Source organism: Arabidopsis thaliana (genome assembly GCF_000001735.4).
Source record: "Arabidopsis thaliana chromosome 1 sequence".
Lineage (NCBI taxonomy): Eukaryota > Viridiplantae > Streptophyta > Magnoliopsida > Brassicales > Brassicaceae > Arabidopsis > Arabidopsis thaliana.
The window spans coordinates 26,430,444-26,456,646 of record NC_003070.9 but is presented as its reverse complement, the minus strand read 5'-3'; the positions used below and the strand labels follow the sequence as shown (position 1 = coordinate 26,456,646).

Genomic DNA, 26,203 nt, shown 5'->3' with positions numbered 1-26,203 from the left:
AAAATTTGATTAGTCATTTTATTTATATTATTTATAATTCTACCTAAATTTAGATGTTGAACACACTTCTTCATGTGCAAAAAAAAAAAAACACTTCTTCAACGGCTCTTACATAATGCCACAGCCGTAGTGACTAAAAGAGCATTATTTGAAATATTTTTTACGTAGTAAATGTAAATCTCAAAGAGAAAAGTCAATGTATATTCGCCTCAATATATAACGTCTATACGCTTTAAAGGTGCACCGGCACCGTCATGTAGGCCAAGTTTAATAACTTAAACAGATTGAGACTGGTCTAAAGGATTAAATACAACAAGTCACGGGGTGGAATTTGAACACCTGAGAAAACAAACTGACCCATTTCAGTGAATGTCGGATGTCTCATGTCTACATTTATCTTCTATTATAAGCATCTAATATTTTGGGTTTTCATTTACACAAGAATGGTCAATGGTGAATGCTCGCAAAATCTAATTTGGATATTAACAACAAACCGGTAAGAGATCCCAAAATCTAAACAGCTTGTAAGAATAACACTCGTCTCTGGCTAGCCTTGGTTTAGGAAGATCTTGAGCTATCTTGATTCTCTTCTACAATATCTTGAACTATTTGTTCGGAATAATATGAAGTATCTTGACTTGGTTTCAAGAAGCTTGAAGTCTCTTGAATGTCTTCATCAACTGTTATTGGAGCTGTTATTGCGGGTAAACATAAAAGAGGCTTAGGTGGAATCTGGAGAGCCTCTAGACTTCCCTCTAACATTTCAACAACTTTGCTCATTGGTGGACGATCATATGGATTGGTCTGAATACACCACAGACCCACCAATACCATTTTCTTTACTATCTTCTCATCTTCTTCTTCGGTTATTTGATCTGCCAAAAAACTCATGATTTCTCCTTTCTCAAGATCTTTATAAATCCAATCTGGAAAGTACATTGAAGTATTACTGGATCCAGCATTTTGAGCTCTTCCTATGTTCCTTGCTCCAATCATCTCAAGAACCACCATTCCATAACTATACACATCAGACTTATGAGAAACTCCTCCAAAATTCTGGGAGAACACTTCTGGAGCAATGTACCCTATGGTGCCTCTTGCATGTAGCATTGAAATGATGCTTTCATTATTTTTGCAAAGCTTAGCAAGACCGAAATCCGAAATCTTAGGGCATAAGTCTCCATCTATGAGTATGTTCTGTGGCTTTATATCGAAATGTACAATCCTTGATACACAATGGCTATGCAAGTATTCTAGGCCATGAGACACACCTACCGCAATGTTGTATAACGTTTTCCATTCCATCTTCGCCGACATATTCTTGGAGATGAACTTGTCGAGGGATCCATTCGGCATCAACTCGTAAATTATAGCTTTCTTCCTCCCTTCATAACAGAATCCAAGTAGAGAAACGATATTAGCATGAGATGTCCTACTCATGCTAGCTATTTCATTGATGAAGTCTTCTCCATCCTCGTTTGACTCCTTCAAGATCTTCACTGCAACATCTCGGCTGCCATCAGGTAACTTCCCTTTATAGACAGTTCCAAATCCCCCTTTCCCAAGAACATTCTCAAATGATTTTGTCATCTTCTTGACTTGTACATAACTAAATCGTTTCAACATTACCACTGCTTCCATGTTCTTCTCATTCAAATCACTCTTTCTCATATTATTTGCTCTAACCTTTCCCACAATCACAATAATGATCATTGTAGCCAATACTGATGAAACTCCTACAAGAGAATAAGCCTTAAAACTTAGGTGTTATATACATCAAAAATGAGTAAGATAGTTGAGAGTAATTTCACCAGGTTTCTTCTAAAGTGTACCAAGTATGAGTTTTAACCTCAATGGAATATTTCCTGCAAATGTATTACAGAAATTATTTCGATTAACAAAAAATAAAATGATACATTCTCCCGTAGGTCAAAGAAAAGAAAAACTTACCTTTTGCTTCTGTTCCAGTTTTGATGTTTCCTGCCTCTGGGACCGTTGAGCTATTGATGTTTCCTGCCTCTGGGACCGTTGAGCTAGACGGACAAAACGTGATGACAAAGTTGGAGAAGTTTGGACAAGTGAAACTGCTGTTATCAACGTCGTAGGCGTAACTATAAGCGCTTGGGCACACGTTATTGAATGTCCGCGAGTAGATCGTCCGCTTGCATATTCCCGGTGGTACGACCACCCCAGAAGAGAGTCCGATACAGCAAAGCTCTGGCAACTGGTATCTCTGACAAGTGGTCATGCAGGCTATTGGATGGTGCGATCCAAGGCCACTACTGTTCACCATTAGCTCCGAGGGACATGTCTCGTTCATGTCAATAACGCATTCAATGCTTCTGCAGTTTTTGTTCTCGGGGGTCACAAGCAAAGGGAGGTTGTAACCATTGAAGACGTTGACGACATAATAGTCGACACCGTAAGAAGCGAGGTTAAACTCGACCACTGTTGTTGGATCTATGGGGATACCGAGGCACTTGATTTTTCCGGAGGTGCAGTCTCCCGTGGCACATGAGAAACCCCCTGTTGAGTTGGTGGAGCAGAGTGTCCTACCCCAGAAACGACCTATCCATGATGACGGCGCTTTGATGGTACGCGTCTCTCCTTTCTCAAGAACAAAACCGGTTGTTTCTAGTGATCTCCTATAGCCGTAGGTTGCAGGCCATATGGTGTATTGGCATTTGTTTTCTATCGTAAAGCTCCTTGACATTGCTACATATAACAAAAAAAAATTCAAGATATATTGCAGAGATTTTAAACGTATAATATAAAGAGTAGGTGAAGAGTTTGGTTTATACATGGACGTGGCAATGGACGTGGTCGGGATGAAGAAGGTGGCGATGGAGGTGCAGGTGACGAAGCTGATAATTAAACAAAACATTACTAATAATGAATATATATATATATCAGAGCTTTATTGATTCTAGGGCCTAGTGGGAAGCACAAAGAGAAGCCTATAACAAAACAAAGTAAACGAAAGAACTCTTTATTGAATCTGAAACTTGTTGTTTTATTAAGACAAGACACACACACTTACATACTGATCTTAAGTACATATCTGACCAAACTAAATGTTGTGACTGTTGAAAACTGCCCAAACTAAAGTTACGACTCTTACAAGCACCTTTTGCTATAACACAGAAACTTAATAATTAAATAACATATTACCAAACTCAATTATAAACTAGCAAGGAGTACGTAGGTGAAGAGTTTGGTTTATATACCTGGAGGTGGAGGGAGCATTTGAGCTGAAGGTGGAGGAAATAGATCAGGTGGTGGTGGTGGAGCACCAGAACCTGTAAATTAAACAAAACACCTATCATATTGCAAATCTCAGATTCATAATTGCAACGGTCGAAGATCTTGGAGAATTAAAGTACCGGAACAAGCGGATAGATCAGTGTTGACTCCACATCGAAGGTTGAGACCGAGAGCTTGATCTGTAGTGATGTTGAACTGAGCGAGTAAACCAGGAGTGTTGTAGATGGTGCAGAGACAGCTAAAATCTTTCTCCATCGCTTCCTTGATCGAGTTGCAACAATCCGTCGACGGCTTTGTTGTCGTGTTCAAGAACCTGAAGCAGGGAACTATCTTGCTCACGCACTCAGTCTGTGCTTCCACCTCCACCACTGTAACCAAAACCGCGAATATCATCATCGCCGTTGTCATTTTTCTTTCTTGGTAAATGGTAATGGAAGGTCGAGCTTTTTTTCTTTGAATTACTTTTAATTTTGCTTTAGAGGTTTTGTAATATTATATAATTCAGTGGCTCAAAACCAAAACATATGAAGTCAAAGAGATAAAGCCAAAACAAGAATATACCGAAACTTATCGTCGTCTTGACTTTTGATAATCGTTGAATCCAAAGAATTGTTAACCGATCATTCAAGGAAAAAGAGAAAAAGTCTTTCTCTCTGTTTTCATTCAATAATCAAAAGCTATCGTACCTTACAAGTTACAACCATAAGGAAGCCCAATCACTAAAAAGTACTCCCCCATAATCTCAAAGCCCAATCACTAAAAGCCCATTTTTATTAATCTCATCGTTTTTTTTTGTTTTTTTTTTGTGACATTGAGTAAACAAAATCTGGGGGAAGAAAACTAGAAAAGGGCAAATAAAATGAAGATTCTCTTCTGAACAGAAAAAAGAGACAAAATATCGTTTGTCTCTTGAAAGACAAAAAAAAAAGTTTGGGAAATAGAAGACAAAAAACATATCTCTAGGTCTTACTATTTATGCTCTGCACAAATACAAACCCCAAAAAATACCTGCAAAATTGCATAGAACATCTCAAATATCCTCTTATTCACGGTGCCCATCCCTTTCTTGCCAGTTGCCACTTGCTTCCACAAAACTCTCTTATAATTTACTCAAATCTAATACACCAGTTAATAGGTCAAATGCTATTCAAATTGTTATAACAATGTTCTTTGCGATGACATAATTATTACAAGTTACAACAACTCCATTAATTACTTTTACTATTTTTTGTCTTGACGCAGTCCGTTATACAACTGGAATTCTAATCATTATCACAGCTATCTACGCCCTAATATAATAGAACGGGCATGCTAGTGGCTACTGTAGTACATGGACAGTTTAATGCCAATAATTGAAAGATTATTCCAAATCAAGAAAAAGCTACGTATACATGACATGTAATTACTTAATTTGAATATATTGCAAAAAATAAATAAATGTTCAACTATTTTTTGTACTCCTCCATGGTTTGAAGAACGGAAGAAATAACCAACAAAAAAGAGTATCATCCATGTCTGTTTTTTTCGTATCTAATCCAAGAAAATAAACTACCTAGCTACTTTTTGAAATCCCAAAAAATTATTACACATTTTGTTCTTTTGTCATATGCGTGTAAATGAATGATATCATAGGATCTTCAACAATCAATGTTCATCATTTAAACCTTCCATCGCCGCAACATCTCGATCATGATCTCGTTCCACGTGTCGACAGGACCAGGTAGACACCAATGCAAACAATCATTAGGAATTCTCTCCGGTACACCGTTCTTGAACGGGTCCGCGTACATGTACGGACCAGGATGTCCGTCTGGTCTCAGTACCGACATAGCCGTCACGTCCAACACCTCTAACCTCACCTCAGCCGCAGCCGCCGTATATTCCTCAATTTCTATTTTGCGCATGTCCAAGTCCAGACCTTCTAAAACCTTCCCTTCGTACGGCTTGGTCATGTTACATGCGCCGAGACTGTCCCAAGGCCGTCCTTCAAAATGTGATGGCGAAAATGTCGTCAAGATCACCTCACGACCACTTCCAGCAACCGCTCTCAACGTTGTTCTTATCGCTTTTCTAAATACATCATAAAACCCTACCTCGGTACAGTTACTTGTTTCACAAGAATGACATCCCAAAACCGAACCAGACTCGTAGTAAACCGCTGGATGCAGAAACCAATGTCCCACAGAGACTACGACCGTATCAAAACGTTCTAAATCATTGCCCCATCTCTCATCCACGCGGTCTATGTGCAATACATTGTGGTCCAAGTTTCCCGATTTCTCTAAACCGGCCACCAAAAACGGGGACCAGTAAACCGAGACAGTGACGTTGTGTGACTCGAAACGCCATCTTCTGAATTTATTGTCTTCTCCGTTTCTATAGACGAGATCAGGGCTAGAGACGGTAGAGAGCAAGCATAAAAGAGACTCAAGCTGATTTCTAGCCATGGAATCACCGATAAAAGCTAGATGCTTATCTCTCATAAGATCAAGAAACCGGTTCGAGTCGAATCTCGGTATATCGCATTCGTTTGGTTTCCATTTCCAGTAAAGATAACCGGAATCAGGTCTACCATGGCGGAAACAATTCTGACCATCCTTGATTGTTCCACATGTTGAACCATTGTAGAGTGGACCAATCTCGTCTCTGACCCAGTTCCCTTGCGTATAATCGCATAAAGGTTCATCTTGTATATGATCAAAACTCTCTTGGCTTTCTTCTTCTGCAGATTTAGAAAACAACCCTAAAGTTAAAAAAATCCATTCAGTTTTTGGATATACACAATATTGAAGAAGTTGAATAATTACCTTGAGAAGATGAAGAGAAGCTAGTGATCACAACGTTAGCTGCAGAGTCTTGAAGAGAGGTGTCTTTAATGGAGGAGAATGGATTATTAAAACAGAGTCGAAACAGAGCTATTGGTATAAAAGCTAAGACTATAAAAACTATGATCTTCCTCTGACTTGGAACATTTTGTTGCTCGTTTAATCCCATTTCAGGAACATAGAACAACTTATCTTCTTTTTCTCTCTTTTATTTTGGCTTTCGTGTTTTTGATTATTGATATGGAGCTTGTTTCTAAGTATATGTCACATCGTTTTTTGGTTGTTGTTCTTGTTTTATGTGGAAGAGACGAGACGAGTGGTTCAATGGTTTTGGTCCTTTTTGGACCATGGAGGTATATTTTACTCAAAATCTTTATTATTTGTCTATGTCAATGCTATTATTTGTGCTTAATTTACAATATTTTCCACATGAAAAATATATAAATAATTTTCCGGAGTTGTAAGTAGGTTTTCTTTACTTTTTTTTTGTTGCGTAGAGAAATTCTAAATAATTGTCCACCGCATATGAATATATGCACGATTTTTTTTTTATTTTTTTTTACTCAAGATTCTGTTCACTTTTCGTTAATGAGGTTTTAAAAGTTTGTTAAGGAGATTTATTAATATGTTTGGACTATCATAGTATCATCATTTGGTTGCTAAAATATATTAAGATTATATCAAATTATCAATACAAATTTATTAGTTTGTGGTGGAGAAGGAAGTTGTCTTTGTTCAGTGAGTGGCCGCCAGTCTGAAATTGTACAGACGCTGATGGCTTTAGTCTGAATATGGTAAATGACGAAATTAGCCTTGGATAATGTGCGTCGATGACATTCTTTCTGGCTTTGCTCGTGTCAGGGTATAATTGTCAGTGTACACAGATGCCGCGATGTGGTTTGATTAAGTTAATTAATCCTAATATCCTATAATTAGATGGTGACACGTAAGCAACGTAGTTCAAAAGACTTTTCTTAAGCGTTATCTGAAGTGAAGTCTTAATCATTCGAATATTTATTTATGTCTCATGAGGAATAATTAAATCACTGTTAAATGAAGTTAGTAAAGTTTTAGACACTTCACACATCTTTTTTTAACTGTTAGATGAGTGACGTTAGTAAAGTTTGACACTTTTACACAATTTTTATGATAGAAACAGTGATGCCTGTTGTACGGCATCAATGATTTCATGGCATAGTCAACGCAGAGATGATTCATTTTACCCACCAACATGTAATCATTTTACTAGACGGTAAAAACTTTTAGAGCAATAAAAGATACATTTGTATTTGTAGTTCAAAATAAGATTTCACAGATTCACGACGCATGCAGTTTGTACTGAATAGTACACTTGACCTAATTATGATCAAGTATGGGTAAATATAACAGTGAAATGCTAGTCTACACATATATATCAATTTCAATACTGAAAAAAAAATGTGGATCAAAAACTTACATATAAATCACTAATTTTAATAATCTAGCTGCTAGTAAAACAAGAATTTTGAGATAGTAATTGTCCACTACATCATAATTAATAGCTGTTAAATGTCAATAATATAAAGTGGACACAAACATTATGTGTAGAACGCATGTGGAAGATAGACTCAAACAACATGTGATGAAAGATGTGTTATATAGTTTTGTTTTGCGATGAGTGTTTCGACTTGTTGTCTTCATCTCCGTTAACTTCGGTCCATTCCATTCTTCCATGTGCCCTCCTCTTTCTGATCATTCAAATTGTTACCCAAACCAATCATCTTTGCCTAATAAAATCATCAATAAAATTAATGGTCAAAACATTAAACTTAATTTTTCCAAATTCGTGGTAAAAAAACAAATTGTCAGATGACCAAGATTCAAATCATCCCACTGCGATTTCAGTTAATTGTTATTTAAATTTAAATATTATTATGAAAAGAAAAAACAAATCTAGTAAAGATTTAGAACCAACATTCAAAGACTGACACTCAGGATTTGAAAATTAAAAGTAGTGACAGGAGATAATGGTGATGTAGTAGCTCACCAGCTTCCAATAATTTCTCTTTTGACAAAATATAAAATGATTAGTTTAATTTATGCCAGCTGGATCACTTCATTTTCCTCTTAATATCTAGCATCATAAGCAGTTAACAAAAAGACATAAAAATAAAATAAAATAAAATAAAAGTAAAATAAAAATAAATCTAGCATAAACATCTTATTAAGTAACAAAAGGTCTACCAGTGGATAAGAATAGTATTGTATATACTTTGTGAAAATAATTGAAATTTCTGTAAAAAAAAAAAAAACTTATATGCAAAGCTCAAGAGTCAAGAGTAAGCTGGTCTAAACTCTAATTGGGCTATATTAATAAATTACGCCTGGTAATAGCTTAAATAGTGACGACCCAGGATAGGTTTATATGGGCCTATATAGCTCTGAACAGAAGCCCATTTACGGTTACAGTTTGTTATTAATTGTCCACGCGCCATAAACCAAGATATTTTGCAACCGTCACTTTTTCAAAACCGCGATTTAGAAACCGCCGGAGAGTTCGTTCGCCGCCATGAAACCAGCAAGTGCTACGGTGGCTAAAGTAGACAGCGGAGGAGAGGACGAGAAATTCGAGGTGGGGAAGGTATACGCTGTCAAGCTGACCACCGGAGATCAGTTCAATGGCATCGTCTTGGCTTATGATTCTGAACCCAACTTCGCCGTTTTCGATATCCTTTTTCGAAATCGCTACTCGCAGCTCGTAGATTCTTATCTCTGCTACTTCGCCTTCTTGATTTCATCTTCTTGTGTTTGTTTTCGCGTATTCCTTGACGGATTAGTGATTTTACAAGAAGGCACGAAGCCTAAACCTCTGGATTCGAAATCCTTACGGATGGTGAATGTGAATTACATAACGGAGATGAAGAATCTGGGGAGGGTTAAGGAACGTCTCGCTAAAAATACTTTGGTTAATCTTGATGGACTCATAGAGAAAGAGAATCATGCTATTAGGTGATAGTTTTTGCAATTTGTTGTGAAAATCTCTATGATTGTTTCGATTTTATCACTGATTTTGATTAATGTATTATGCAGTAACGTCGAGAAGATTGGTTTTGGTGTTACCGCAGAAGGGCAGATGATCTTTGACGCGATTTCTAAGACGTAAGGATCTCTTTGGTTCTTTATATTGAATGGATGATGATGATGATTTTAATACAATCCAGTAGTGTTTGAAATCTTGTTAATGGTTTTTGTTAGTTCTTTGTGTGAAGAAGATAACAATAGCTTACATTGTTACTGCTTTTGCTACTTTTTGTGAACAGATTTGTGCTTTGTTTCTGTTAGCAACGAGGGTTGGATCAGATGCTTGCTTATATAAGTAACTGTGAATCGTTTAGTTTTTGAATCTGGATTCAATTTAGTGTTTGTATTGTTCTTGGTTTCCAGAAGATGTAAGTTATTTGGAACTAATATTTGCGCTATGGTTGATTGTGTCTTTTGCTTTGCTTCATTTGTTGCTACTGTGAAAATGCCTGTAAATTAGCATCATATCTCACATCTTTACTAGAGTTTTCATACTTGTCATGGCATAGCGTTTTTATTGCTTGTGGTTTTTAGAAGATGCAAGCTTTTTGGGACTATATATTTGACGAATTGTGTCTTTAGCTATGCTTCAGTTGTTGCTGCTATCAAGTCACAAATCTTTACTAGAGTTTATTTATGTTGGACACTTGGACTACTTGTCATGGCATTGCTGAAAGTATAAGCTACAATGGAGTAAAATTGTCAAAGAAAGTAATTATGTAGTTTTTGCTACCTTGGGGTGAGTTACATTATATAAAACTCGACATGGTCAGAGGCTACTTATGTTGTGGACCTTGAGTTTTCCCTGTTTTGCATCTAAGAACCGTGGTGACAAATGGTTTTATGCTTATGATGATAATCATTCTATTGACTTTTAGCATATACTCTTTTTTTATTCATTGTTATGTGATGCTGCATTCTCCAGGCTTCCTATACGCTGGGTGAACAAAGAAATGCTGGTAATGGGAGATGTGTTTATTCGTAGCCCTTATCATTCTGATTGTGTCTATGGAGGACCCCGTATGGTCAATGAACGAGTAAAGCATGTGGTAAGTGTCAATACCAAGTAATAAATGTAATATTTGCGTTTCATGTCATATTTATACAGTTCTTTGTTGTGTCACAGCTGGGGCAGGAGAGAAAGAAGTTGCAACTCAGTGACACCTGAGGATATTGAAGGAGTTGTTCAATGAACATAGAGCAATAGCGTAAGTCTCTTATCCCTAGAAGTACCCTAGATGTGATACCATGTGTAAATTCGATTCACGAGAAGAAGATTTAGAGATTTTTGAGTTGCAGAGATTTAATTTTGGTGTTGACATTGACAAGAACACAGAGAATGTTGTTGTTACACTGATTTGAGACTTGAAGCTTTAGTGAATGGATGGCTTGGACTAGTTAAGACTTAGGATAGTGAAATTCTAAGACCTTGATCTACAAATTGTGAAGTCACCGACTTTTTACAAATGGGTCTTTAGCCTTTTCCCAAGTCATAGCCCAAATCACAACAATGCCCATATTGAAAATCTTATTAAGCATGGTGATTAGAGAAATGACTAATTTATAGCTATGATGTGGATTCAATGTATTATTGATATATGGCTCCTACAAAGTCACATTCGCAAGCTTCTTTAATGTCAAATCTAAAAGAGTGTTACATTCCTTTTTGTCTTTCTTTAACTAAAACAAAGCTTTCTCCTCTCTAATCCGCTTTTGCTTTCGCCCCCATAAAAAAAAAATGCCTTTCGCTTTCTACTTTCTACTTTTTCATCCCTTTGCTGAAGTCTCTGTAAAAAAAATTCAATCTGAAAAAAAACTTACAATCTTACTTTATTGCTTTCAGTCACTGTGCTCAATGCTCATTGGTTTTCTTTTATGCTCATTTCCTTTCTCTCACGTTCATCCTCTTTTTTCCTTACACTCTTTTTACATTAATCAAAAAGAATCGAAACTATATTCTAACTGTGCCTGGTTATATGGTTCGAACTTCGGTCACACGTGTGTGCGAGTGTCCTTGTAAACAACATGAATAGGTTGGGTTAGGTAAAGAGTGATTGATGATGAAACAAAGGACTTTGGGAAGGAGGAAACGTCGTTGTCCACTAGAGATATGAAAGTGCAATAGTGACTAAATCTTGGTTTGTGACCATAAACAACAAAAAGCAAACCCACGATTTTTTTTCTAAAGTAAAATACAAATGAGAGACGCTCCCTCGAGAAACTAAGTTCACTCACTCTCTCACGCCCTACGAGTCGGGCCATGCCACCATTGATTCTTCTCTGTTCTCTCTTTTCTTTTATTTTTTATTTTAATGATTCCTTCACTAAATATCATCTCATATATCACTTTATAATTCTTTCTACTTTTCAAGCATCCAAAGTTTGATTATTTTAATGAATATATAGTGTATCTTCTTCTCTAAAGATTAAAGGCAAATAAAGAATCCATGTGCAAACTTTGTTTCTACATGTTCTAGCATATATTCCCTCGCATTTCTTTTTTCTTCTGTTTCGCTTTAAGAACAAATGTTAAAATATGCTTTTGTATGTGCTTATAATTAAATCCCATTACGTACTTGATTAGTAGTCGGAGAGGTGAGTAACGTGAGTTTGATATAGATTGCATGTAATGGTAACATGTACGTAGTGTATAATTATGAAGAAATGATCAAAATAGCTATGAAATACGAATGTATAAATAGGCGATTTGGTTAAAAATATGCGTATTATATATTCTGTTTTTATTCCTACTAATATCCACATGATCTACATGCGCTTATATACACGATACAAACTCATATACATCTACATGACTACATGTGTATGTAAAGTAATACTAATAAATCTGCCCATTTTCTATAAATTAAAATGAATGCAACTCCTGTCATATAATTTCATTGTTTTGTCTCTACCCCATTCCCATTAGTTGTCATTATCCATTATTCTATAAGAAAATTAATGTATATTCTGTTTGAGAAACCAAGTGCTCGTGAAGTGTATGATACAAAAAGGTATGCAACTAATGGCAAACGCGTGTACCAAATAACAGGACAAGGATCAATTAAGATAGTAATTAAAAGATGATTGTCTTTATACGCTGATATATAAGCTTAGGTCCCTTTGTGTCCCCGTGTGTCCTAATCAAAACCCGCAAGAGAATTAAAATAAATAAAAAGTTAATAAACAATGATAAAGGTAATCCCCCGATGATTAATATGTCCAAATGTGTGGGCTGGTCATTATTTATTTATAATTAGCATTTAGCAGTTGCTAATCACCTAACCATACTCTCTCTTTACTTTTGCATCATTTTAGATTAAATAGTAGTGGGTGAAGCTTCTATTCTTTCTCTTATAAAGATATTTTGTATTTATATTCCTGTAATAGTTATCTTGTACGTATTTATTTATAACTCCATCTGGTTCACGTTCAGGTTGTCATGTCATATTGATGCTCTGCTCTTACAACATACCATTTATATTCATAATTCATGTCATGAATTTTACAAAACCATGCCAACCTTTTGTAAAAGGAAAGAAAAAGTTAATAAATAGTGACTAGTACGAGAGTAAAAGCAGTAACACATTTCCTTACGTACATTTGAGTGGAATCAAAATGGTAACAGTGCATGTTTGATATTTGGATTTAAAATTTGTTTATGTCAATATTATCAGTGTATGGTTGAAAAATGGGAAAAGTGAGGTAAACCAAAATAATAAATAAACAGAAGAGGAGCGTCATGAGGATTTATAGAAAGTAGATAACGTTGTAATCCGATAGATAAGTAAATGATTAGTATAAAGCATATGACTATGAGACGAGTGATTAGTTCATTGGAGGGTGAACAAATAATGTCGTCGATGGAAAATAAATAAATCACATTACTAAACTAATCAACTAGAATTATGAGGATGGAGACATTTTCTCGACGTGGGGTGCACTTCTGTCGGCACAAACCAACTTAGTTATAAGATTAAAACACACTTTTGTAAAATGTTTTGTTTTGCAGTAAGTTTTTTTCTTTTTCTTTCACTTCTTATTTCCTTTTTTACTTGTAAAATCGTGTGCATACATATATAAATGGATAGTCAAAGATGGTATTTTTGTGTGGCTAATGTTTGAGGGGTTCGAGAGAGATAGAACGGTGTAGCTACGTTATGGTTTCGTGGTGAGACCACTTTCTCTGACATGGAGACAGATCAACATCACATGTATGCTACTGCTCCTATTAATTGTTCCTCTTTACTAAAATCAAGAGAGAAATTAACCACTATTTTTTACTTCTTTTGTAATTTGTTTTTTTCATAATTTGATTTTCTTTTGTATATTTACTGTTGTTAAAATAGGTATATAAAACCCTTAATCTTTTGCCCAAAAAAACAAAAACAAAGAAATGTGTTTAATTATGGCAAAAATGAGGAAGGTTATTACATTTTGAACATTAAATACTTTTTTTTTTCTTTTGGTCTTAAACAAATACAATTTTCTTTTGTCTTTTTACGTTCGTCGTTCAATAAAACATACACTCGATCCACAACACACATGTTCACATGCTTCGTGCTCCCACAGGCCACACCAAAATCAAATCTCACCACTACTCATATTATCCTCTCACGTAGCTATTAACCTTCTCCACGACCATTATTGAGTTCAATGTACTTTTTCCTTCATATAATAGAAACGTTTTATTTATAAAATTCAACCTTTCAAGAAACCAAAAAAAAATCATATATATACACATACGTGACACCTTACACGCATGCAAACGCTACTAAAACGCACCGTGACAAAACTCATTTGGAGTCCACGAATACGTAGAAATCAAAAACACAAAATTTCCCGCCAAAATAAAAGATTTGAAGAGAAAACAAACACGTGAGACACACGCCTCCGTCACGTGAAGTCACACACAAGGAATCAAAAATCTTAAAAATCCAAACAAAAAAACAAATTATATATACTTCGCAACTTGATTTTTTTTTTGTTTGATGATGAAGCTGAGGAAGGGTCCCATGAACTGCTGCGATCCATTAAGACAAAGAGCTCAGAAAAATCTCCACTCACAAATCTTTTGCAAACGCTCCCCTGTCTTATCCATCAGTACCTGTGTGATGAGGACTCTAATGCAAATACTCTTCTCTCTCTCTCTCACACACACACACTCACATGATCATATCTTTTCTCTAACACGTGTGTGTTACACTCACTTACTCATTTTGCTTTCTTGGGAATCTGCAAAGCCATTAATGATGAGCTTCGTCTCTCCCAACCAACCAACCAACCCCAAAACCCAATTTTTACCCTTTCCATAAAAGAAATTGTAACCAAAACTCTTATTCCTTCCCCTTGGTTGGAAAACTCTTAATTACTTTAACTCAGCCAATAAACACTTTTACTTTTCTTCATCACTCCCTTATTACTATGTACTTGTTAAAAAATATACTCTACTTAAACAGAAGAGGGTTTTTTTTCTTCTAGGTTTTGTTTCCTTGGTCCTCTACTTTCACTCCCCAAATTTTAATTAGAGGTAGATGTTTCATCACCTACCCATGAATAGCCACTTAATTTTCTCCTTTTACAAGGAGAAGAGGATGAGAAAGAGGATTCATCACTTGGCCTTGTTAACGTCGATGATGCCCTTACACTCACTCGAAGCTTTGCTATCACTTTTGGTGTATTTAACCGGTTATTCTCGATGGCCATCGCTTTCATCAGTCTATAGCATCTCACTATCTTCTCCTGAAAGTCAAATATAACCAAAAGACATTAATTAGCAATCTGTTACTCCCTTGTTCCATCTAAACGTGATATAACAAATCCTACTTTGCTCAATCCGTCACACCAAGTCTCAGGGCTCTCGTGGGGATTGACAACAGAGGATAGAGAAGGTAACTCGTTCGCTACACAGAGAATCGCGGCTGCAGCTATACTCGATGGCCAGTACTCAAGAAAGCTCGCTTCTGTACTAATTGGTCATGTGTTAGAACCAACCCAAAAATGTGCTACCTAAATGACATTATGGATCATATATCATACAAATATTACGTACCTTTTATGTTGGAGAGTATAATCTCTGTAGCATGGGAGATAAAGAACCCGAGAAAGGTACCCGAAGGATCGATCTTGTAAGCAAAGAAGCTAATGAAATCAAACGGTGTAACCGATCTTAGTCTCCAATCTAACACACTTAGAACAAGAAGTTCCATTCTTTTTATAGTTTTTGCTTCAAATAAATACTTCACTCCTGCAACCTACATTACATTATACAGAGATACATAAATTAAAGTTTCTTAAAAAAACAGAGTAAATTCAGAATGTTAAAGAAAGAATGATAATATATGTTTACCTGAAAATCAAAAAGAGAAGGAACGAGAATTTCCTCCATCTTTGCAGCTAAAGACAAGCATGCCACTGCTAAAAGTTGCATTGGCCAACCACTCGTTTCCTATTTTACAGAAATTAAAGCTGATTAATATAATCATTGATTACTATATACTCTATTAAGTTTAATTACAAAATTAATTTAAAATATTATATAGTAGTAGGAGCGTTTTAACACTATGATTACAAAGTTTTCAATAAAGCCGATATATGAAGTGGAAAGTTTACTGCAAAAGTATACTATTATTATGTAAACGTCAATGTAATTTTTTATCGAAAATATAAATTTCAATAAAATAATTAAAAAACGAAAAAAAGTTCCCCAGCCCGCTCCTGTTCTATCGTTTACGTACATTCCAATATAAGATTAATTTCTACTAAATTATTCTATACCGATTATAATTTTTTGCTCTAATAAATTTTTAGTCGTTTTCATTTTTTTCTGAAGAAAAGTCAATAAACAAATCGATCCATTGAAAAAAAAAAAGGGAAATAAAACTGACTTTTTGGGGTTGTTATTTGTCATATCAATATAATAAAAAAACAGAGACAATAGAATTAACTAACGTTGACGTTTTTAAAACATTTACCGGTAATCGACGAGCGTAAAGAAACCGATCCATATAGTTAACGGCGAGGTACGCCGTTAAAGGCTGAAAGTTATAATACGCTTGTACCTGTAAACCAAACAATACCACACTACTGTAAAAAAAAAGATTCTCTGCATGTAACGATTCGATCAGCGTATTTTAGCGTCTACACACTCTCCGGCGGCGTATTTTAGCATTGAAAAAAATGAGAGGTAGAGAAAAAAAGTGAATAGGCTCGCCTTGAGAATCCATGCGACGGAATCTTCTCTAGCGGAAGCATCGAGAGATCGAGTTTGAAATCTAGAGAGATAATCATGTCCAGGAACGAAGTGACGCTCGTCTTCGATAAAACAAGCGATAGAATCACCAGGCCATGAATCAACCTCGGAAGACGAGAAATCAACCGTTGACTCACCGGAAAACACACCGGAGTCTTCTCCACAAAACAAATCCATATCGTTAGAGAATGAAACAGACATGTGTAGATAATCACTAAAACGGTAACTCCTCATTCTCTCCCCATAACCGGAGATGAATCAAACCGGAGCTAGATAAACCGGTGAGATCTAGAAGAAGCGAGAAGAGAGAAGTGAAATGTGAGGTTTTTGAATTTTGTGTGGAGAGAAGAGTGAAGGTTTAACACATTCATTTGTTTGGATATATAAACAAGAAACAGAGATTTTTTGAGGTTTTAATAATTTTTTATTTAAATGTGTTTTTATTTATAAAAATGGTGTTGTTGCAAATGAAACAGAGAGACGGTTACCGTTTCCGTTATGCCCGAGAAAACGGGACTGTTGTCACTGTTCCATCAATCGAGACGGGGCTGGTCCGTTCGTTCATTGGGTTTTGTTTTGAGTTTTTTTATTTGTAGTTTATGTTTGTGTTTTTTGACTAACATGCGCTAAAGTGAAATGCGTAGGTTAGGAACAAGGAGTGGTGTAATTACGTAATACGTGGCAGGTTAAGACGTTGCATGAGTGAGTACATTACAGCTAATGTACGTTTGTTTGCATATTACTCGTGAAGAGAGAAGGCCGTACGTGTAATGTATTAATTGGTGACGTGTAATGTATTACTTGGTGATTAGCTTAATGGGCCTGGATTATGGAACATTTTCTGTGATTTGGACCATTTTGTTGGTCGCTTAGAAAGAAACATTTTTTCGTATTTAAGATTTGGACTTTATTACTATTGGTTAAAAAATAAAAGCATCGAAAAATAAATCAAAATTTTACAGAGGTTTTAAAGTCATGACGCTTAATCATACGTATATATATAAGTATTTGATTTGCTAAAATGCAATTTTTTTGGTTATTGTTTGCTTTTTATGTGATTAGATGTAAAACTCCTGAACCATTTTAGGCACATGACAAATGCTCAATAGATTTGAGGCCATTTTAGATTCAATGATGATTTTTTAATCGAATGTAATTAATTGATGTTTTGCATTATAGTGCAATTTTTTTGCTGTTTTCTTGAATTAACCGTATGATAAATCAGTTTTTTTTTTGTAATATCAAGTGAGGGAAGAAGATTCCAAATTTTAAGATTGGTTATCTAATTATCTTGAATTATAAATTAGTAGTTTAATTGAGATTGGTTAATCAGAGGAAAGCAAACAGTGGTCTGGAGCGTGTGGGAAAGAGTAGTGGAAGTCCTTTTCGTAGAACCGGAGATTTTCTTCACATTCCTTTTTGTATCAATATGTCATATTTATTTGGTCCCTTCTTGGTTTAATTATGCCATAAAAGTGTTAAATCATTGGCCCGTTTTTATTAATCACTCCCGTAGTTACTTTCTTTCACGTGTGCCTTACAAAATACTTTGCTCCTTCGATTTAGATTTTAGACTTTAATTATACCATTGGGATGATCTCGGTTTAGATTGTAGTAGATTTTTCGCTTACCTCTAATATATTTACCCCTTATTTTAGTTTTCAGGTGTATTAGAAAAAATGTTTCATATTTTTTTTTTTTTTTAACATTGTTTCATATTTGTTTTGTATGTGTTTTCTATGCAGATTTGTATAAATTTGTCAATATTTTCATATTGATAAGAATTAAAAATTATGGAAGAGCTAATATATAACTATCACTTGTATGTACTATGTAAATAGTTGACAATGCTTACGTAGATAACGAAATTAACATTGAGAAAATTACAATTCAACAACTACATTGTACCATAGAAATTAGAAACAAATGGGATACTTTTTGAAATAGAAGATAATATATTTTTGGTATCTTCGGCGGAAGAAGACCTTCTTCATTATTTATTTGTTATGGCTAGGTTGGGCTACTAATTCATTTCTCTGTTTAGGTAGACAATATTTAAAACATATGGCTTACATTCAGATTTGCATTCACATTTACAGTTAAATTAACATTTTTATCATGCAGTATATGTTTATTTATATTAACATTAATGAAGTCAAGAAACTGAAATTTGAAAGGAGGGAAAATATGCACCTCCCAACCTACAACAATTTATCAGACTGACTACATTCTCGTGGTAGGGTTCGTCATTTTTGTTAATGTCTTATTTTCTTAAAGAAAATCAAGACGATTCATGGGAGCTATTGCCTTATAGTCAATGATCGTTGTTGAATGGTTATTTCAGATCTAATTATATGGTACGTATGATATCACTAGACATGATCTTATACTATCATCGTCACATTAATTGATACTACTCGTTAAGAAATGTTTTTTTTCGTTCTCCTGTAGCATAGTCAACTCGGACCCTATTGATATACTCTTGCATATGTAATCATAATAATGCATTTTTTTTTGTTATATACAATGATGATCATGAGTCCATGTTGAGTTACTAGAAATATAATGAATAGTTAACAAGTGGGTCGAGTCATTTTCAGCAATATATGTTTTTTTTCTCTACATTGAGTTAGTTTTAGGAAACATTTCTAGAATCCTCTTTTTAAAGGAGAACTTGAAAATGAATAATCAAAACATTGAAAAATCGGTGAACTCAGATCATTGAAGCTACCAATTTCAATGGAATGATAATGAGGCCTATATAATATTCATACACTGATCATTGATCGATTTTTTCGCCAGACTCCAATTTTATGTATAACAACATGAATTGTAACTTTTTCACATTTTTCAGTCTCTAATCAAACATATCAACAAGCACTTGCATGATGAGTGATGAATAGTGACATTTTTCACATACACTGTGCACACAGTAACTAAAGATCATTGCTTTCTCATTTCCACTTTGGTCTTGGTTGAAGTAATTTTATTTAGTTTCTGAAGGTTGAATTGTTTGGAAAAAAAAAAAATGATCTCCAAAACATGTTATTTTGCATGGATTGAAAAAAGCATATAACCATAGCAAAATAGCTGTTAATATAAAAATGTATGGTTTTGAGTTTCTTTTGACTATAATTTATAGCTCAGTTTTCACAATCTCCATAATATTGATCACAATCTCCACAATCAAACTTTTTATTATTAGAGTGTATAGTTAAGCAAAATCCCAAAAATAAAAAACCTAGCTAGGAAAATATTCCTCTAAATTAATATTACACACTAGTTCTAAACAATCTGATACGAGTTGCCATCGAGATTTGCACACGAAAAATGTTCAAAGGGACCCTTTTTTCATCTTTAATCTTTTTGGACTTTGGTCGGCGTTGGCTGATTATGACTCGCTATACCACGATTTCTGTCCCTTGTTACAAATAATTCTATTAGCTAGTCTCGATTCTCTTTTTTCTTTCTTCTTTTGTTTAAGTAACCTCCTTATCTTTCTTGTTTAGTGGAATACAGGCTCCGATCAAATTCAGTCACATGTCATCATTTCTCTAAGATATATGTTTCCACGTCAACAATTAATTTCAGTTAGTTTGTTTTTATGTGTTTATATAATACGTAATAAATACATAAACTATAATTTAAACAAGATGAGGATTTAAACCAGCCCCTAGTAATAATCTAACATTAAAACAAAAAGTAATAACATAACAACGATACAAAAAAAAAAAAAATATAATTACAAATTTTGGTATTAAAATTATTTTTTCTATACATTAAATATGGAAAAAATATTTCTCATAAAAATATATGTAAATATGTAAAAATTCAATCATCCTTATATATTATGTTAATTTCCTTTAGAGTTTAAGGAAATAGTTTTCGATGGTTCATGTATTTCTCATTTTATATCATATTATCACTTCGTCAAAACTATATAAAAAGTTAAATGGTACGAAAATAATTCGTACTTAAAACACATAATAATGGGACATACACCACATATCACCAAAAATATTAATAATAATGGGACATGCATAGAAGGAAAAAAAACATAAAAACTGAGGACTGTTTTGATGAAAACAAGAAGAAGCCTAAAATGGAATTCGTAGGATATTACATTGAAAAATATGACTGTAATAAATTTAAGAGGATATCACTTCAAACACTTAGTTAAAAACCGACTATAGTACATCCTATTCTTTGACTTTATCTAGTTATATTTAGTATTTACATTTGTATACCGTCTATATATGCCCAAAACATGTGAAACTATTTTTAATATAGAAGTGAAGATGTGTCCCCAATAATTAATGAATCACATATACGTTTTTCAACCTAAATGTGAATTATTTCGTTAATTTTGGGAAATCAAGTTTTTTTCTGTTTCCAAAGCATATCTTATAAACTCACTTTTTGTTTTGATAATATATAGGCACCTATTTGCGAACAAATTTTTATTATGTACACAGTACACTCAAAAGCTTTATGTAGTTATTATCATTGTTATAGTGCCTAAGTTGCTGCTTATCTAACTATCCACTAAGTTTTTTAGTTTGGTCTATATCTTAGCTATTAACTTTAGTCGAGATCATTTAACTACTATGGCGGCTTGACAGACTGAGGCTATTCTTTAATGAAAAACTCTATAATGTAAAATTCTTTTTCTTAGTCATATAGAATTATAGATATCTATCGTGGTTTCAAACTTTCAATCTATATAGTATATAAGTGTATAAGTGACATTATCTAAACATGTTTATATCCTCAAAGTTGTAAAGTTACTAAACTTCCGAAAAGATGATAGAAATAGCAACCAGAAAAACTATATTGTATTGACTTTTGACTGACTTTAGAACTCAATAGTGTAGGCCAACTCAACCTAACATTAAATATTTATGAAGACTAATTAACAACAATCATAGGGAGCCTATTAAAATGTTAAAGTCTTGCGCATGTTTGACTATATAATACTAACGTATAGTTGCATTTATTTCAATGATATAAATATTTTATATCTCATTGTACTACTTAAGTTATAGATTGATTATTCGTTGGTGATATTTAAGACCAAATCCTAAGACGACATATATATGTAAGTGTAACCCAAAAAAATCTAAAAGTCATAAACCGTATGATTATAAGTATATATAAGATACGTATTATACTACAGAAACACACACATGTGTAACGGACCAACATGGATGAAGAAATGGTCCCATTGAGAAGAAGAGATCTAATGACTTCAAATCAAGAATGGTCCATTTTCCAAAATAGACACGTAAATATATACAAAGCTTAATCCCCATCCCTCTATTGGGTCTACACACAGCCTAGCATTTTTGTATTTTCTGCTCTGTTTTTATTTTTTTTTAACTTTACAAATTACTTTTTAATTCTTATTATCTTCAGCTTTTGTTCTGTCTTTTTTTTTATTTTCCTGATAAATTCTCACAACTTCCATTCATGACTCGAGCTGGGTCCTTTGATTTGTCACAGCTAATCAAAACAGTATTAGCACAAAAAAGTGTATATCAATATGACCATGAAGTTCATAAAAACATGGGACCTTTGAAAGATGTTGTCTCACATATTCATACATATTTCAATAAAATCCATTACGTACGATTCCATATAAATTATTGGTCAGTCATGCTAAATGTAAGCAAGCAAACATATCATTTATGGTGTTACATCAAGTTATGACAGAGTATGATTGAGGCCAGAAAGTAACTTATGGGTCTAATGGATCGTATTCCAAAGTAATGGGCTTTTTATTAAGGCCGTAAGAGGCCCATTTATGTGATTTCTTTGAAGTCGCTTTGTTTGCAAGTTGCGACTACTCAGTTTCTTCTCCGGCGAAGAAGAGGATAACGAAAAGAAAACACATAGCTATGAACGGAGCTTCGCTCTGCAACTCCGTTTTGCTTCATTCTCATTCTCTCTCTCGTTTTCAGTCATCCTCTTCTTCTTGTTCTGTGTATCTGATTTCTTCTGCGCGTACTACGTCTAAGTATATCTCAATTTCTCATAGAATTCGACAGAGCTTTCGAGAAGTTATTGAAAAAAGGAGTAATGGGTTTTGTTCATTCGCTGTAAACAAGCGTAGAAGTGGCGATTCCGTTATTGTGGAGTCAGACGATGATGATGAAGAAGATGATGAAGATTGGGGTGAATTTGATGGAGAAGATGAAGGAGAAGAAGAAGAAGAAGATGAAGGAGAGTTCTTACCAATGGATAAGATGAAGAAATGGTTAGAGAAAAAGCCTCGTGGATTTGGTTTAGGTAAAAAGTACGAAACTTTAATTGAAGATAAGTTGCTCGACGAAATTGAGCAAAGTTGGAAAGCTCAAGCTGCTAATCTCAATAAGCTTAAGAATGATCCTCTCAAGTCTCAACAGCTTAAGCGTGACGATAATCTCCTCAAAGGTTTCGTCTTTTCTTCTTTTTTTTGTTAATTGAGTTATAGTTTGGAATCTTATTTAGCTTTGTTGTGTTGTAAAGGAACTGGAGAAACTCAAATTGGGTTTCGTGTTCGTGTGACTAATCTTCCTAAGAAGAAGAATGTTCATAGAGATCTTAAGGTTGCGTTTAAAGAAGTAAGTGGCGTTTTGAGTATAACACCAGCTGTGTCTGGGAATAAGAAGACTAAGGATCCTGTGTGTAAAGGATTTGCTCATGTTGATTTCAAAACTGAGATTGATGCAAACAGGTATGAGACTTGTGGTGTTTATAGTTAAGTGGTAATGAGGCAAAGTTTTGATTTTTTTCTCTTAGGTTTGTGAAACAGTTCACGGGACAGAGCTTAGCATTTGGGAAGGTTATAAAGCAAATCAAATGTCAGGTTGTGGAGTTTACTTCTGATGATTCTGTATCGAAGGAAGTGTACTTAGATAACGGTTTCAAGGTGCAGAAGCTTCCGTATTCTGGTCTTGAAGGAGATTCTAGTGCTGATGTTGTTGAAGAAGAGGTTTTGTTGGGTTCAGGGGAAGAATCGGATGATTCAGAAGAAGAGGTAGATGAAAGAGAAGTGGAAGACGATGAGCGGAATCATATCTCTAGTAGCATAGAATCTTCTCCCATTGAAATGACACGTGATTCGAATACCAAGTTAAAGTTTGAGAAACAAGTTGTGAAGCGAGAGATAAGAGAACATGAGGAACTAGAGACACCTTTAGTTTCATTCCAGGTGAATAAATCTGAGGAAGCTGCAGCGGAAACACACTTGGATGATGAACAATCTGAGGAAGCTGTAGCAGAAACACTCTTGAATGATGAACTTGATGGGGATGATGAAGAAGAAGTTGCTGAAGACAATCTTGAACCTCTGAACAGTTCATTGTCATCCTCAGAAGAAAATAGAGTAGATAGAATCCGTAGGCTAGAGCAAAAGCTTCTCGGTAAAGAAAAACTCTTGGGTGGAGGAGTTGGCTTTGATAAACCAGAAGCAAAACCCGCTAGAGTTGAAGGAAAGAAGAAGGAGAAAAAGAAGAAGACAAAGATTCTTGTGAAAGGCCAAGCCAAAAAGGGGACAAAGATAGAAATCCCTGGATCATCAAAGAGGTAAAGAGCATACAGCAATTTTTGCTAATCAATGTAGAATCTCTACTCAAATTGATTGATTTCGACAATTATGATTCACAGGTTAAAGGTGAAGGAGAAGGCTCTATTAACTGGCGTCTTAGTCAAGTATGCGGCTAAAGTTGCTTCAACCTCAAACAATGATGAATGATATCATTAACAAGTGATCAAATTTTGATATAATCTTTCATCAACTGCTAGTAGTGAGCCATCTTCGATTTGTTTTTATAAAAGTGTTACATGAATAGGTGATAACGTTACGTGGGGAAATGCTATTTTTTCTTTCTACATCTTCATCAATTTGTGGAGACAGCAACGTTCATAAACTACATTTTCAGACTTAAAAATTGAAACTTGGCAGGTAATACAAACCGGATTTTCACTCGGCTTTTAATCGGTTTCAATTTCGGATTAGAGAAAACTCTAACCAGAGTTGTATGAATTCATTCAATAATATGTTTTTTTTCTTGCTGAAGTTTCATTCAATAAAGTTACTGTTCCAACTTCAAGAAAACTTGTAATGAAGTGCGGTTACTGCATCTATCATATATTCTAGTTCAAAACAAATATGAGACATATTTCTGATAGAGCATAGGCTCTCGTGTGACCTCCTCCGAGCCAGATAATGTCTATCAAATTCTTGCGTCACTGGACGAACATCCTTCAGCTTCCTGGTCCAGTTGCTTCCCTGAAAGAGCTCGCTAATCCGAAGCCTACATCCATAAGTGTTTTTTTGGGTGTATAACAACAGTATTCATAGGTGACTCTAGACCAGAAAGCAAACATGCTTTATAAAGTTTAGTGGTTCATCAAAGGGAAATCCAGGTCTAGCTGACACAGGAGCAGTATTAAAAACTAAGAACAGAAGAGTGGTATGAAGTTATCGTTACAATGTTAAGAAAACTTGTAATGAAGTGAAGTTTCTGCATCCATATCCAATCAGACTTGTAAACTGCATCAAGGTCTAGGAAATAGCTACAAACAACGTAGCTGAATATCGCGGATTCATCTTACGATTGAAGTATCCCATTGAAAGAGGTTACAAGATTAAGAACTTAGAATCATTTGACCCTGACCAATTGTCTATAATTCTGAATCAAATCGTTTCTACTTAATGCAATGCTACTCAAAGATCATGATATCAACAAAACCGATATGAAGGAGCCAAAGCAACAAGCTTTGATTAGAAATGAACAAAGTTCTGCGCCAAGATCAAAAGCAACACACTAAAACAAAGTCTACACTTCTATTATTCAGCGATACATTCTTGAACTAACAAAGATCCATCTCTCAACAAAACCAATTTAGCAATGAGAAAGAAAGAGCAAGTGTAACAACTATGACCCTTTATAAAACCTTAATCAGCTTTGTATCTTGAGCTCATACACGGAACAAAAGCAGAAAAATCGAACCTTTAGATGATCACTCCAACACAACTTTAGCACCAAGTGCTTTCAACTTCTCAAGAATCTTCTCACCTTCTTCTTTAGACAAACCAGCTTTCAAAATAGCAGGAGTCTTCTCAACCAAAGCTTTAGCTTCTTTCAAACCCAAATCAGTAAAACTCCTTAACTCTTTAATAATCTTAATCTTAGCAGATGCTTCAAAAGACTCCAACTTTATCTCAAACACTGTCTTCTCCACTTTAGCTTCTTCACTCACACCACTTTGACTCACCATCCCACCACCACCACCAACACCAACACCACCACCAGCTCCAGGTTTCATAACAGCGACTGTTGGTAACTCCGTCATACCTTTCTTCTTCATTATAATCGAACCAAGCTCGGAGATTTCTAATAATGTTAGAGATGAGATCTCGTCTACGAGTCTGAATACACGATCCGTTGGTGGACTTCGATGCTCTGTTGGATCAAAAGTAGCTGGATCGTAATCTGTTGGGAGCTTTCTCTGATCGAATTCTTCTTCTTCTTCATCTTCAATCTTCGCCGGTTGGGTGTAACTCCGGTAACCGCCGATTCGAGAAAGAAGTGATAATCTGGATGAGGTTTGAGATAAATGTTGCCTGAATCTGAGAACTAAGCTCATCTTTAAGCACTTCTTCAAAAGCTCTATTATGAGTTCACAGATTTGAAAAACAGAGCAATGGTAACGAATTGGGGTTTTTGGTTCATCTGGAGAAGATGCCCTAAACAGAGAGACATTGGGAAGAGTCTCTCTGATCAGATAAAATATCTAAAAGCCCAATAAAAATAGGCTA

At 34.8% G+C, this 26,203-nt stretch overlaps 7 protein-coding genes, 2 long non-coding RNA genes and 1 other non-coding gene across 12 annotated transcripts; 4 read left to right on the top strand and 6 right to left on the bottom strand.

Moving 5' to 3' along the window:
• Positions 1-341: 341 nt before the first annotated feature.
• Positions 342-3,800, bottom strand: AT1G70250 (receptor serine/threonine kinase). Its single transcript, NM_105693.3, has 6 exons — positions 3,384-3,800; positions 3,228-3,299; positions 2,802-2,864; positions 1,951-2,715; positions 1,833-1,865; positions 342-1,736 (listed from the first exon to the last, which is right to left on the bottom strand). Exons 1-6 carry the CDS (start codon positions 3,670-3,672, stop codon positions 559-561), a joined length of 2,400 nt encoding a protein of 799 aa, NP_177182.2. The 5' UTR covers positions 3,673-3,800; the 3' UTR covers positions 342-558.
• Positions 3,801-4,607: 807 nt separating this feature from the next.
• TBL27 (TRICHOME BIREFRINGENCE-LIKE 27) lies at positions 4,608-6,481 on the bottom strand. Its single transcript, NM_105691.5, has 2 exons — positions 6,072-6,481; positions 4,608-5,986 (listed from the first exon to the last, which is right to left on the bottom strand). The coding sequence occupies exons 1-2, from the start codon at positions 6,256-6,258 to the stop codon at positions 4,923-4,925; spliced, it is 1,251 nt and encodes a 416-aa protein (NP_177180.1). The 5' UTR covers positions 6,259-6,481; the 3' UTR covers positions 4,608-4,922.
• Positions 6,482-8,588: 2,107 nt separating this feature from the next.
• Positions 8,589-10,563, top strand: AT1G70220 (RNA-processing, Lsm domain-containing protein). Of its 2 annotated transcripts, NM_001334441.1 has the most exons (5): positions 8,589-8,794; positions 8,915-9,077; positions 9,159-9,227; positions 10,075-10,198; positions 10,276-10,563. In NM_001334441.1, exons 1-5 carry the CDS (start codon positions 8,638-8,640, stop codon positions 10,315-10,317), a joined length of 555 nt encoding a protein of 184 aa, NP_001323394.1. In that variant the 5' UTR covers positions 8,589-8,637; the 3' UTR covers positions 10,318-10,563. The 2 variants fall into 2 exon arrangements, with proteins under 2 accessions (NP_001323394.1, NP_177179.2); NM_105690.3 differs by having other exon boundaries at positions 8,589-9,077; positions 10,276-10,538.
• A 285-nt stretch (positions 10,564-10,848) lies between these two features.
• On the top strand, positions 10,849-11,451 carry AT1G09153. Its single transcript, NR_139572.1, has one exon. It is a non-coding gene; the product is annotated as an other RNA (long non-coding RNA).
• AT1G09147 lies at positions 11,260-11,602 on the bottom strand. The gene has a single exon (NR_139571.1). It is a non-coding gene; the product is annotated as an other RNA (long non-coding RNA).
• Positions 11,603-13,639: 2,037 nt separating this feature from the next.
• CYCD1;1 (CYCLIN D1;1) lies at positions 13,640-17,091 on the bottom strand. The gene is made up of 6 exons (NM_105689.4): positions 16,360-17,091; positions 16,121-16,207; positions 15,496-15,594; positions 15,199-15,400; positions 14,973-15,109; positions 13,640-14,888 (listed from the first exon to the last, which is right to left on the bottom strand). The coding sequence occupies exons 1-6, from the start codon at positions 16,630-16,632 to the stop codon at positions 14,667-14,669; spliced, it is 1,020 nt and encodes a 339-aa protein (NP_177178.1). The 5' UTR covers positions 16,633-17,091; the 3' UTR covers positions 13,640-14,666.
• AT1G70209 (uncharacterized protein) lies at positions 16,851-16,994 on the top strand (the record flags this gene model as incomplete). The annotated part of the gene is made up of 1 exon (NM_001124105.1): positions 16,851-16,994. One exon carries the CDS (start codon positions 16,851-16,853, stop codon positions 16,992-16,994), a length of 144 nt encoding a protein of 47 aa, NP_001117577.1.
• Positions 17,092-22,108: 5,017 nt separating the features above from the next.
• AT1G70200 (RNA-binding (RRM/RBD/RNP motifs) family protein) lies at positions 22,109-24,350 on the top strand. The gene is made up of 4 exons (NM_105688.3): positions 22,109-22,830; positions 22,906-23,113; positions 23,179-23,964; positions 24,046-24,350. The coding sequence occupies exons 1-4, from the start codon at positions 22,296-22,298 to the stop codon at positions 24,131-24,133; spliced, it is 1,617 nt and encodes a 538-aa protein (NP_177177.2). The 5' UTR covers positions 22,109-22,295; the 3' UTR covers positions 24,134-24,350.
• U5.3 lies at positions 23,150-23,250 on the bottom strand. Its single transcript, NR_139570.1, has one exon. It is a non-coding gene; the product is annotated as an other RNA (small nuclear RNA).
• A 26-nt stretch (positions 24,351-24,376) lies between the features above and the next one.
• AT1G70190 (ribosomal protein L7/L12 domain-containing protein) lies at positions 24,377-26,149 on the bottom strand. 2 transcript variants are annotated; one of them, NM_001198431.2, is made up of 2 exons: positions 25,395-26,104; positions 24,377-24,695 (listed from the first exon to the last, which is right to left on the bottom strand). In NM_001198431.2, exon 1 carries the CDS (start codon positions 26,029-26,031, stop codon positions 25,405-25,407), a length of 627 nt encoding a protein of 208 aa, NP_001185360.1. In that variant the 5' UTR covers positions 26,032-26,104; the 3' UTR covers positions 24,377-24,695; positions 25,395-25,404. The 2 variants fall into 2 exon arrangements, with proteins under 2 accessions (NP_001185360.1, NP_564986.1); NM_105687.5 differs by lacking the exon at positions 24,377-24,695 and having other exon boundaries at positions 24,742-26,149.
• Positions 26,150-26,203: the final 54 nt, after the last annotated feature.